The sequence below is a fragment of the Neomonachus schauinslandi genome, chromosome 4 (genome assembly GCF_002201575.2).
Source record: "Neomonachus schauinslandi chromosome 4, ASM220157v2, whole genome shotgun sequence".
Classification (NCBI taxonomy): Eukaryota; Metazoa; Chordata; class Mammalia; order Carnivora; family Phocidae; genus Neomonachus; species Neomonachus schauinslandi.
In genome coordinates, this window is record NC_058406.1 from 102,911,546 (window position 1) to 102,923,759 (window position 12,214).

General features: G+C 44.8%; 1 protein-coding gene across 1 annotated transcript in view; it reads left to right on the forward strand.

Moving 5' to 3' along the window:
* The window catches only part of PRUNE1 (prune exopolyphosphatase 1), an 18,337-nt gene extending 6,640 nt beyond the window's left edge, over window positions 1-11,697 (forward strand). The window contains 8 exon segments of the mRNA XM_021688033.1: window positions 1,224-1,316; window positions 2,070-2,272; window positions 3,641-3,825; window positions 5,122-5,280; window positions 6,158-6,252; window positions 8,378-8,536; window positions 9,792-10,079; window positions 10,081-11,697. Coding sequence (XP_021543708.1) covers window positions 1,224-1,316; window positions 2,070-2,272; window positions 3,641-3,825; window positions 5,122-5,280; window positions 6,158-6,252; window positions 8,378-8,536; window positions 9,792-10,079; window positions 10,081-10,221 — 1,323 coding nt within the window. The 3' untranslated portion in view covers window positions 10,222-11,697.
* Window positions 11,698-12,214: the final 517 nt, after the last annotated feature.

A 12,214-nucleotide genomic window follows, 5' to 3' on the forward strand; every position in this document is an offset into this window, starting at 1 on the left:
TTTTTTTTTTTTTTTAAAGATTTTATTTATTTATTTGACAGAGAGAGGTAGAGGCACAGCGAGAGAGGGAACACAAGCAGGGGGAGTAGGAAAGAGAGAAGCAGGCTTCCCACCGAGCAGGGAGCCTGCTTCTCCCTCCGACCCTCCCCCCTCTCATGTGCTCTCTCTCTCTCATTCTCTCTGTCTCAAATAAATAAATAAATAAAAATCTTTAAAAAAATAAAAATAAAAATAAAAGTTCCAGGGCTCCTGGCTGGCTCAGTCGGTGGAGCATGCAATTTGTGATCTCAGGCTCATGAGTTCAAGCCCCACATTTGGTGTAAAGATTACTTAAAAATAATAGTAAATAATAAATTATAAAAATAAATTATAAAAATAAAAGTTCCAGCAGCAGCAGCTGGTCTTGTTTTTGTTTTGTTTTTTTAAGATTTTATTTATTTGACAGAGAAAGACACAGCGAGAGCAAGAACAAAAGCAGGGGGAGTGGGAGAGGGAGAAGCAGGCTTCCCGCGGAGCAGGGAGCCTGATATGGGGCTCGATCCAGAACCTGGGATCATGACCTGAGCCGAAGGCAGATGCTTAATGCCTGAGCCACCCAGGCGCCCAACTGTTCTTGTTTTAATTTGAACCTGCTGGGGAAAGTGTCTGTGTCCTGGGTAGTGAGAGTGTTAGTTATATCTGCTTATCATTGAGGCTTCTCAGGGTTGGGGGAGTTTTAATGGGCTGGATAACTGGACTAGATTTTATTTTTACCTTCATTTTCAAGAGCTCTTCACCTCTTATGATTTAGAAGTATAAGGATGCTTTTCCCTATTTTGAAAATGGCAGGGGTCAAAGACCAGAAAAACAAACTGGGGTTGATACGGCTTGAATACATCAGCTACCTCAACGGCTCTACCTTTGATTTCTCAAGTTCCCAAAGAAGCATAAGAAGTTAGAGATTTATTTACTGCTATTCTTTTTTAAGTTGATAATCAAGGAGATGGTGTAGTAGGAGAAAGGGCACTTTTCTACTTACTGGATATGTATGGAATGCTTAAATTTAGCTAAACATGGGTGGCCTCTCAGCCATTTCCTCATCCATGAAATGAGGACCTGTAAGATTATCTGATCTACCTCCTCTGTGAAGATCGGTGAGAAGAGGTGTGTGAAGCCCTGCTCACATATAAGGTAAATGGAAATAGAAATGCTTCTGCTAGTGTCCCATTCTCCTTCCTCACCAGGAGTCCCGGCCGCTACACATCGTGCTGGGAAATGAAGCCTGTGACTTGGACTCCATGGTGTCAGCTCTTGCCCTGGCTTTTTACCTGGCAAAGGTGAGTACTTAGCAACAGAGTCCCTTAGAATGAAAAGATCTGGATGCAAGTCCCAGCTCTGCTACTTAACACTATTTAGTCTTGGGTCAGTTAAATTCCTTGACTTTGCTGAGTCTCAGGTCACTATCTCTAGAATCTGAAATGATACTATTTTGCAATGTTGCTGGGAGGATCAAATGAGTAGATGTATTTTGAAGAAATTGTAAATCATAAAGCGATATTCAAACTTACTGAGTTCTTCTGGGTACCAGTGGTCTCATGCCCAGGTCAGTTTTTGAGGACTGATAATCCCTTCTCTGCAGCATCTAGAACTAGGTCTTTTCTATGAGTTACCTTGTTGACCTTCATGTTATGCTAAGAAGGAGAGAGGGCAAGAGTTGTCCTTTTTTTTTTTTATTTGTTTTGTTTTTTAAAGATTTTATTTATTTATTTGACAGAGAGAGACACAGCGAGAGAGGGAACACAAGCAGGGGGAGTGGGAGAGGGAGAAGCAGGCTTCCCGCCAAGCAGGGAGCCCAGTGAGGGGCTCGATCCCAGGACCTGGGATCATGACCTGAGCCGAAGGCAGATGCTTAACGCCTGAGCCACCCAGGCGTCCTGGTCCTTTTATTTTTTTTATCAACTGGGTAATTGTGGCTTTGAGAAAGTCAGTGACTTACCCAAGATCACATCTCCTTTAGTCCCAATAATTTTGTTATTTTTCCTGTTTATTCCTAAACATTGCCATGTGTTCTTTTCACTTTCCTTATCCAGACGACAGAGGCTGAGGAAGTCTTTGTGCCAGTCTTAAATATAAATCGTTCTGAGCTACCTCTACGAGGTGACAATGTCTTCTTCCTTCAGAAGATTAACATTCCAGAGTCCCTCTTGATTTTCCGGGATGAGATTGACCTCCATGCCTTGCACCAGGCTGGCCAACTCACCCTTATCCTTGTTGACCATCATGTCTTACCCAAGTAAGTAGAAGGAAGTTAAGCTGATATTTATCATGTGCCATGTTGAGTTCTGATGATTAAGAAATAAAGAGAGGAAGAAAGAATTTCTGCTCTCGGGATCTCACAGGCTAATTGTAATTGCTGGGTCATATCAGATATAGAAAATCAAAAGAAATTATTGTCAGTTCTCCAGTTATGCAAGTAACAAAAAGAAATAGAAACATGGAGAGGTGAAACTAAAGGAGAACTCAGAAATCATTTAAAGCTGCCTTTGGCATCACTATTTTGTGGCAGATTTATTGTAATAGAAGCTTTTGAATAATGGTTACAACTCTATTTTTAATTTTTAAAAAGCAAAATTATTTCCTACATAAGGCAATATCTCATTAGTTGCATTGTGATGGGTGTTAGAGGTGTGTGATAACCGACACTCTAGAGGACAAGAGGTGCACGAAGGATGGGGTAGTTAAATATAGTCAAGGGGAGTAGAGGGTGTGAGGAAAGGTTTCCTAAGAGAGTTGACCCTTGATCTCACTCTTGAGTGTTTGCTCCTGGAGTGGGGAGGCAAGGTAGTTAGGAAAAGCATCCAGGCAGAGAAAGGAATTAATAGAAGCAAAGGCAGACAGGCATGAAATAGCATGGTAAATTGGCAGAATTGGAATTTGTTTTGCATGGCTGGAGCATAAAATGTGACAGAGAAGTAGGACAGAGGAAGAGGTGAGACTAGGGAGGTCAGTGGGGGCCAGATTGTAGGCCCTGCCAAGGAGACAAGACTTGGTGTCAGGGTAGTGGGGAACGATTGGGAGTTCTATTTATTCCAGATCCTAACAAAATCAAATCTGCATTTTTCAAATGATCATTCAGCAGCTTTGTGGAGGACAGCACAAGGGGGCCCCAAGATCAGGAGTCGGTCTTTGGTTAGGAAACTGTTGGAATAATCCAGATGAGAGATACTGAGGGCCTAGAATAAGGCAGTAGCAGAGCCATGGTGGTGGTGGGGGGCGTGTAGAAAAGATAGAAGCCATGGAATCTGATGAACTGTGTGGAATTTGGGTATTAAATGGATTGAGATGACAGGAGAGATTTAGATTTTGGATGCCAAGGGTGTCAATCCGAAAGGCAACTCCCAAGGACATCAAATACTTGTAGATACTTGTAGCTGATACTTCACCAAATTCACTTATACACTATTTAAAGATGACTTCAGTTACAACATGTAGGAAAAGACTTGAGAACAGGGAGGCAGAGGTAGAAGTGACCAAACTTCTGAATGTTTGCCTAAGATGTGCATTTTCCTTCATGGGTGAGGTGGAGATTTGGTTAGAACCGGCTGGAGTGCCCCTACCCATCTTTCCTTCTCTTTGCCCTACCCCCCGCTTCTGCACACAGAGGTGACGCAGCCTTAGAGGAGGCGGTAGCCGAGGTGCTAGACCATCGGCCCATCGAGCAGAGGCACTGCCCTCCCTGCCCCGTGTCCGTGGAGCTGGTGGGGTCCTGCGCTACCCTGGTGACCGAGAGAATCCTGCAGGGGGCACCAGAGATCTTGGACAGGCAGACTGCAGCCCTTCTGCATGGTGAGGGTGGCTTTCGGGTCGGGAGAGGGGAAAAGTCTCTTGTTTTTTTTTAAGTCTAGATCCTCATTCTTTTTTCTTTTTTTGAAGATTTTATTTATTTGGGCGCCTGGGTGGCTCAGTTGGTTAAGCGACTGCCTTCGGCTCAGGTCATGATCCTGGAGTCCCGGGATCGAGTCCCACATCGGGCTCCCTGCTCGGCAGGGAGTCTGCTTCTCCCTCTGACCCTCCCCCCTCTCATGCTCTCTCTATCTCATTCTCTCTCTCAAATAAATAAATAAAATCTTTAAAAAAAAAAAAAAAAGATTTTATTTATTTATTTGTCAGAGAGAGCACAAGCAGGGGGAGTGGGAGAGGGGGAAGCGATGTGAGACTTGATCCCAGGACCCCGGGATCATGACCTGAGCTGAAGGCAGATGCTTAACGACTGAGCCACCCGATTTTCCCGAGAATGGAAAAGTCTAGACTTCCAGCTTGATCATACCCTCTCCAAGCTATCCCGTCCATTTCAAAGGCTGGGTCCTTTCAGGGGACAATTAGACATTAAAAGGCTGTGGTGAGGGGTGCCTGGGTGGCTCAGTCGGTTAAGCATCTGCCTTCGGCTCAGGTAGTGATCTCAGGGTCCTGGGATCAAGCCCCGCATTGGGCTCCCTGCTCAGCGACAGTCTGCTTCTCCCTCTGCCTGCCACTCTGCCTACTTGTGTTCTCTCTCTCTCTGTCAAATAAATAATTAAAATCTTTGAAAAAAAAAAAAGGCTGTGGTGAAAGCAGAAAGGAAGCACGGGACAACAGACCTAGAGGCTGCCTACTGCAGCATTGTATGATGGAAAGAGAACCAGCCACAGAAGCAGGGAATGGATTCTAATACCATTCCTGTCCAGGAGGTTGTTATGTGACCTTGAGCAAGTTTCTTCACCTTTCTTGTTCTCATTTTTTCCATTTGTAAAAAAAAAAAGAGAGAGAGAGAGAGAATTGGATTAGACTATCTCTTCTGACTTCTAAGTTTCTTTAATGGAATTTGGCCTACAGAAGGGAGGTCATCTCTCTCTAACTTGGTTTCAAGATCTCTGATGATTGGGGTGCTCAGGCACCCTTTCTGCCTTTTCCCCATTTTCCTGCCTACATTTTAATTTGGATTGGGGAAGTCTTACTCAAGACATAGTCCCAGTTTCTTGTTTTGTTTTCAGTGAGTTTGCCACACGGTCTTCTCTATTATGTCCATCTGGTTTGAGGGTTATGTGTGTTCTAGTGGTTGCGAATGGAAGGCCATAGGATTTGAGTTTTGTCTCGTCTCCACAGGAACAATCATCCTGGATTGTGTCAACATGGACCTGAAAGTTGGAAAGGCAACCCCAAAAGACAGCAAATATGTGGAGAAACTGGAGGCCCTCTTCCCAGATCTGCCCAAGAGGAATGACATCTTTGACTCTCTACAAAAGGCAAAGTTTGATATATCAGGTATGAAACAGTAAACTGACTTCTCTCCCTTCCACGTGAGAAAACAGATGGGCGAGACTTGTTCATCGTATTCTTTTTTTCTTTTTTTAGAGAGATTGTAGAGAGTGCGCAGACTTGGGAGTGGGGGCACAGAGGGAGAGAAAAAAGTCCTAAGCAGGCTCCACGCTCAGCATGGTCTCATGACCCTGAGATCAAGACCTAAGCTAGAATCAAGAGTCTGCTGCTTAACCAACTGAGCCACCTGGGTGCCCTGGTTGTTCATTGTATTCTTGAACACCATTGAAACAATTTCAGAGCATGCATAATGATTTAAGCTTTATAACAGAGAGAACCAAGGTAGTATGTGAGTCTGATCATGAACTTACCAATCATTTACTGGATTGTTCTATCCTGGCTGTTGGGTAGGAAGAGGAGGAATATATGAGTGTCAGGTTTCTGGTCTAATCAGAGAATATAGGTATATAAGTAAAATCTGCTGAAGGAATACTAAATTATCTGAGTGAGATCTAGATGATTGTTTAGGGAAGCAGGAGAAACATTGAGGGTGAATATACAAAGGACAAAGGAGGAGAACAAAAATAACTTCCATAATTTTTTACCCAGATACCACCTGTTGACATAAAAAAAAGGAAAGTATCACATGTACTTGTAGAAAGTTAAAACTATGCAGAAAGGGGAAACAGCAACTATTGTGACTCAGTTATTTAAAATAATTTTTTCTTATGTAGTTACATTCTTGGTTATCTCCCCTATTCATTGCCCCTCAAAGAGAGGCTGTGTTTTTCCTCATCCTTGACCTGTCTTGGTGTCCTCACCTTCCTGGTCTGGGGACCTTGGGCTCTCTTGTTTGACCCCTGGTCTCAAATCCATTGTCTAGGACTGACCACTGAGCAGATGCTGAGAAAGGATCAGAAGACCATCTCCAGACAAGACACCAAGGTGGCCATTAGTGCAATATATATGGATTTGGAGGTAAGAGCAAAGTGTAGGTATGGGTGGGAGAGAAAGCCCTCAGTTACGTGCGTAACCTTGCTCCTCACTCCTGGCTCCCCTCCATAATATATCTTGTACCTGTGTACCTTCTGTCATGTCTGCTGGCACTCCCACAGTCCATGACCTCTCACCGCACCACTGTGATAGGCTGCATACTGGTTTCCCTACTTCTTCTTTTGCACCCTACAAACCACTCTCCCCACAACGGCCAGAGTGATCTCTTTATAAGATGTAGGTCCGAAAAAAACAAACACAAAACAAAAAAGATGTAAGTTGATCACATCAGCCTTCTCCCTCTGCTGCCTTTTCATTGCATTCCTTTTTTTTTTTAAGATTTTTATTTATTTGTTTGTTTGTTTATTTGACAGAGAGAGAGCACACAATCAGGGGGAGTGGCAGGCAGAGAGAGAGGGAGAAGCAGGCTCTCTGCTGAGCAGGGAGCCCGACACAGGGCTCCATCCCAGGACCCTGGAATCATGACCTGAGCTGAAGGCAGATGCTTAACTGACTGAGCCACCCAGGTGTCCCTCTTTGCATTCCTAATAGAATTTAAAGGCCCTGCTGTGATTTACAGGGCCCTCCTTGATCTGGCCCTCGCCTCTCTCTCTCTGACCTCATCTCCTTCCAGCCCCACTCCTGCACTCACACTGCTGTAGCCACACTAATTTTCTTTCTGTTCATTGGAACCATTAAGCTCATTCGCACCTCAGGGCCTTTGCACTGGCTTTTGCCTTTGCAGAGCTGGCTCTTATCACTCAGGTCTTAATTCAGATGTCTCCTCTTTTAAGAGGTTTTTCCTCACCACTGTAATTGACATAATATTCTCTGTGCTCAAAAATCTAACAGTTTTTGAATTTTGTTCATAGCACTTAATGGACTGAACTAATCAATTTCATGGTTTCCTTGCTTATTGTCCATATTCCTCTAGTAGTTTATCAGCTCCACCAGAGGTAGGACCCTGTTTCTTTTGTTTCTGCTGTATCTCTAGCACCTTTGCAGTACGTGGCAGTTGTGGGTACTCAGTAAATTTTGTTGACTGGGTGACTGAATATAACTTTGACAATGGTATTTCACTACCTGGTTCCATGTCATATTGATTTACATCATTTGACAACCTGATCTGAACACATTCCCTCATAGTCTGTACAGCTTTCTACTAAATACTAAGTAATTTCAAGAAAACAAAAGAGCCTGGTCTTTCCCCTTGCTCCCTCATTTGAGAAACAAACATAAGAACAGAGAAGGCTTGCCAAGTAGCATACATTGACACAGTACAAATCAACACATTAGAAATGCCAGGGATAGAGCAAAGCCCTGACCTGAAATAGCTGGCAGTATCATCCAGTAGAAAAAATACTACCTGAGACTGTGGAGAAGATGAGTTTGGCAAAGAACGAAGGGCCAAGGGTGCAGGCATCCCGTGTCTGTTGTTATTGGTATGCCCCATTGTTCTGTTTTAGAATAAAAATAGCTCCGAGGCAAAGGCCTTGCTTGTTTGATGGCAAGAACAGGAGAGCCTTGTATGTGCCAGGCATGTTCCTTACATGATCATGCTTTAAGTTTTAAAACAATCACTTTTGGGGCACCTGGGTGGCTCAGTCGTTGAGAGTCTGCCTTCGGCTCAGGTCATGATCCCAGGGTCCTGGGATTGAGCCCCGCATCATGCTCTCTGCTCAGCGGGAAGCCTGCTTCTCCCTCTCCCACTCCCCCTGCTTGTGTTCCTGCTCTCGCTCTCTCTCTCTCTGTCAAATAAATAAAATCTTAAAAAAAAAAAAATCACTTTTGATAAAGGTTCTAGCCTCATTTTACAAATGAAGAAACTCAAGTCCGAGGAGCTTACTATACAACTCCCTGATTATATAGCTAATAGGTCATGGAGCTGATTTTCAAACCAGTTCTCTCTGAATCTAAAACCTATATTCTCCCCGTTCTACCTGCTGCTTCCCAGCACATAAATAACACAGAGTCAATATGAGATACTGTTCTTATGGAGTATAAGCCCCAGGTTAACATGGAAAGAAACGCTTCGTGAGCATGTTTTGTTGCTGGTGACAAAGAGGGTCCGGCTGAAGCTCTTATCACTGCCCTGTTTCTTCTCTTTCAGGCCTTTCTGCAGAGGTCTGGCCTCATTGCAGATCTCCATGCTTTCTGCCAGTCTCACAACTGTGATGTCCTGGTCACCATGACTATCTTTTTCAACACTCACAATGAGCCAGTGCGGCAGCTGGCTATTTTCTGTCCCCATGCAGCACTCCGAATGACGGTGAGTCTGTCTCTTCTGCAGCCTGAAGTCCCTGCGGAGCTCTGCTTGTACGCACCACCCTGTGCTGTACAGACCTGTCCTTGGGGAGCACCGGGTGACTCAGTCTGTTGAGTATATTGTCTGACTCTTGATTTCTGCTCAGGTCATGATCTTATGGGTTGTGGGATGGAGCCCCACATCGGGCTCAGTGGGGGATCTGCTCGAGATTCTCCCCCTCTGCCCACCCCCTTGCGTGGGCACACACTTGCGTGCATGTGTGCACGAGCTCTCTCTTTCTCAAATAAATAAATCTTTAAAAAAAAAAAAGACCTGTCCTTGGTTCTTGTATTTTTTTTTTAAAGATTTTATTTATTCATTTGAGGGAGAGACAGAGAGACCACAAGCAGGGGGAGAGGCAGAAGAAGAGGGAGAAGCAGACTCCCTGCTGAGCAGGGAGCCCAACATGGGACTCGATCCCAGGACCTGGAGATCAGGACCCGAGCCAAACGCAGATGCTCAACCATCTGAGCCACCCAGGCACCCCTTGGTTCTTGTATTTACACAGACGTCCCTTGACCTATTTCCCGAATCTTCCCTCCTCGCTTTTCCCCATTCTCTCTACATGTGAATATCCTTAATCATACTGTTGTTGAGAAAGAAAGATTCCAAAGACAATTAGAGACACAGTTCCTGTTTGAAGGAACTTGAAATCAGATTAAAAAGCAGTGTCATAAATCTGGAGTTAAAACTCAATTCTTGGTCTAATCATTAATTCCTCATCCCTGAAAACCAGTTCCTTTCTTTTTACCCTATTGCCTTGAAAATGGGAAACACCAGAGATGCCTTTTCTACTACTTACCCATGCAGGGATGAATTACTCTATCTCCTGCTAACTCTGTAGAGAAGAAATCCAAGAGCAGGTTTGTTTTCTTTCCTGATCTGTTTGGCCACTTTTCCCACTACTTCCCCTTTCTTTTCCTGGGTTGTGGTTCAGCCTCTCCCATCATCTACGGGATTTTGCTCTCAGATACTTAAGCTCTTCAGGCTTGGGTTTACTTATCAATAAAACGAAATATATGATCTCAAATGTTTCTTCTGTTTCCAAATACTATGTGTATTAGCTAATGTGCTTTTTTCTGAAGCAATAATATTGAACTCTGGATGATTTAATTTAAAAAAAAAAATGTTTCTCTGTAAGAGAAGTCTCTATCTTAGAAACCGCAGCTGTTTGCTTCCCCACCTCATGTACCATCTCCCCATCTTGTCTCCTCTTTAGATCTGTGGAGTGCTGGAACACTCCCACTCTCCATCCCTGAAGCTAACCCCTGCCCCAAGCACCCACCCTCACCTCCAAGCCTATCTTCAAGGCAACACCCAGGTCTCTCGGAAGAAACTTCTGCCTCTGCTCCAGGAGGCCCTGTCAGCGTATTTTGACTCCATGAAGATCCCTTCAGGGCAGCGTGAGACAGAGGGTGTGTGCAGGGAGCAGGCAGACAAGGAATTGGACAGGGCAGGTAACTCCCTGGTTCCTGGACTGAGCCAAGATGAGGAGGAGCCCCCACTGCCCCCCCACACCCATGAACAGCTTGGTGGATGAGTGCCCTCTGGATCAGGGGCTGCCTAAACTCTCAGCCGAGGTCATCTTTGAGAAGTGCAGTCAGATCTCGCAGTCACAGTCGACCGCTGCCTCCCTGTCTAAGAAGTGACTGCTGGGAGGGGACATGATGGTGAGAGAGGTTGCTTGAGCCACTTCAAATGCATGTTTTGAGATGTGTCGGCGGTTCCATCTTCATGGCTCCGGGATCTGGTGTACTGTGTTCATGAACCGGGGAGAAGAAAGAAGTGAAAGAAAAGAGCTGCTCTGGGGATGGCTTCCTGCCTTTTCCTCAGATCTCTACCCATCAGACAAATCGTATTATTTAATTTAAATCTTCGAATCTGCGCTGACTCTCCTGTATTTCCCTGGCCAGGGGCACAGTATGATACCTGCAGTTCCAGCAGAGTGGCACAAGAAGGTGTACCCTCAGTAAGGCTCTGTGACAGAACCAGTATCTCTCATGGAACCAAACATCCACTGTCTCCGTGTATTCATTTATCCTCTTTTTCATTCAGCTAGATAGAAAATAGAGTGTGCTTTGCAAACTCCTATTCCGTTTTCAGCCTTCAGCAGAATCCAGCTCCATGATTCCTCTCTCTGTCCCCAGTTAGGTGACGGTAGCTGAGGCTGAGGTAGCTACATTTGTATTCTGAGCTGATTATGACTCTTTTAAGATCGGTGGGGAGCACCTAAAAGACCATTATCTTCCGTCCTGGTCAACCGGCCTGGCTCTCAGTTTCTTTGGATCCCTTGGTCCCAGAGCCACAGGGACCCCAGAAAGACCCAGAAGACCCCTGGTGCTTGAGAGTTTGGGCGACACCCAGGAAAGCCTTAAGACCACATAGGTACTCTTCCCAAAAGACAGAAGAACTGCAGTGAGAGCCCGGCTCTGGGCCCTGCCTTAGCGGCCCGGCAATTTCTCTTCCATCCTGTTCTCTTCTTGCTCACGTTGAAAGAAAGTATGGAGTTCTAATACCGACTGCCGTGAACTGTGGGTCTCTTGGTAAGACACTTCATTTCTCTAGGCTTCATTCGCCCCGTCTGTAAAACTAAGGATCTGGACTGGATGTTCTCTGGTATTCTGTGATCTGCCTCTTGGTGCCATTGCTTCTCTCCCTGCTTCTCTGTATTGGTTTGTTTGTTTCTGTTCTCCCTGGGAATGCTCAGGGTGGCTGAACTGTCTGTATTTATATGTGATTGTACCAAGGGACTCAGCCTCACGTAGCATGTACAGCGGTATGATTCATACCATAGTGACCAGCAGAGAACTCCCCCATCGACTTGTTCTGCATGTGTAGTCTCCCTTTTCCCTTCAGACCAACCTGTTCCCCTTTTTCCTGCCCCACAGCCCAGCTTCATTTAAGTTGCCCATGGTTCCACTGAATGGTGGGGTGTGTGAAACAGTTTTGGCATGATGTCTTCAGTATGAGGGGGATGGTGTGACTTCATTTTGAGGGGATGATGTCTGTAGCTGTTGGAAGGTAAAAATAGTGGTGTGATTATTGAACCAAAGGAATTTATGTTTTGTAACTTGGGTACTTTATTTTGCATTTTGTTAAAGTATTAAATACATTTTTTTTTCCTGTTTGGGGCCTTATTGTCTCTTCTTACCTCTGATAATGGTTTCAGCCTCTTCAAGATTCATCTCCCTTCTTCCTGCTGTATGGAATGTCTCCATTAACTTTTTTTGGGGAATGAAGAACAACAGTCTTCCATCTCTCCTTATCCTTGGCCGTTCATCTGTTTCTTCTTCCAGAACCCTCTTAATAACGGCGTTCCCAATCTTGCTTATGCTCAAAAAGCATAGTCTTTTTTTTTTTTATTAAAGATTTTATTTATTTATTTGACAGAGAGAGACAGCGAGAGAGGGAACACAAGCAGGGGGAGTGGGAGAGGGAGAAGCAGGCTTCCCGCCGAGCAGGGAGCCCGATGTGGGGCTCGATCCCAGGACCCTGGGATCACGACCTGAGCCGAAGGCAGTCGTTTAACCAACTGAGCCACCCAGGCGCCCACAAAAAGCATAGTCTTAAAACCAAAACGTTTTTTCCCATTTCCTTTTTTTTTTTCCCCTTTCATTTTCTTTTTTTTTTTTAAAGAGCAGC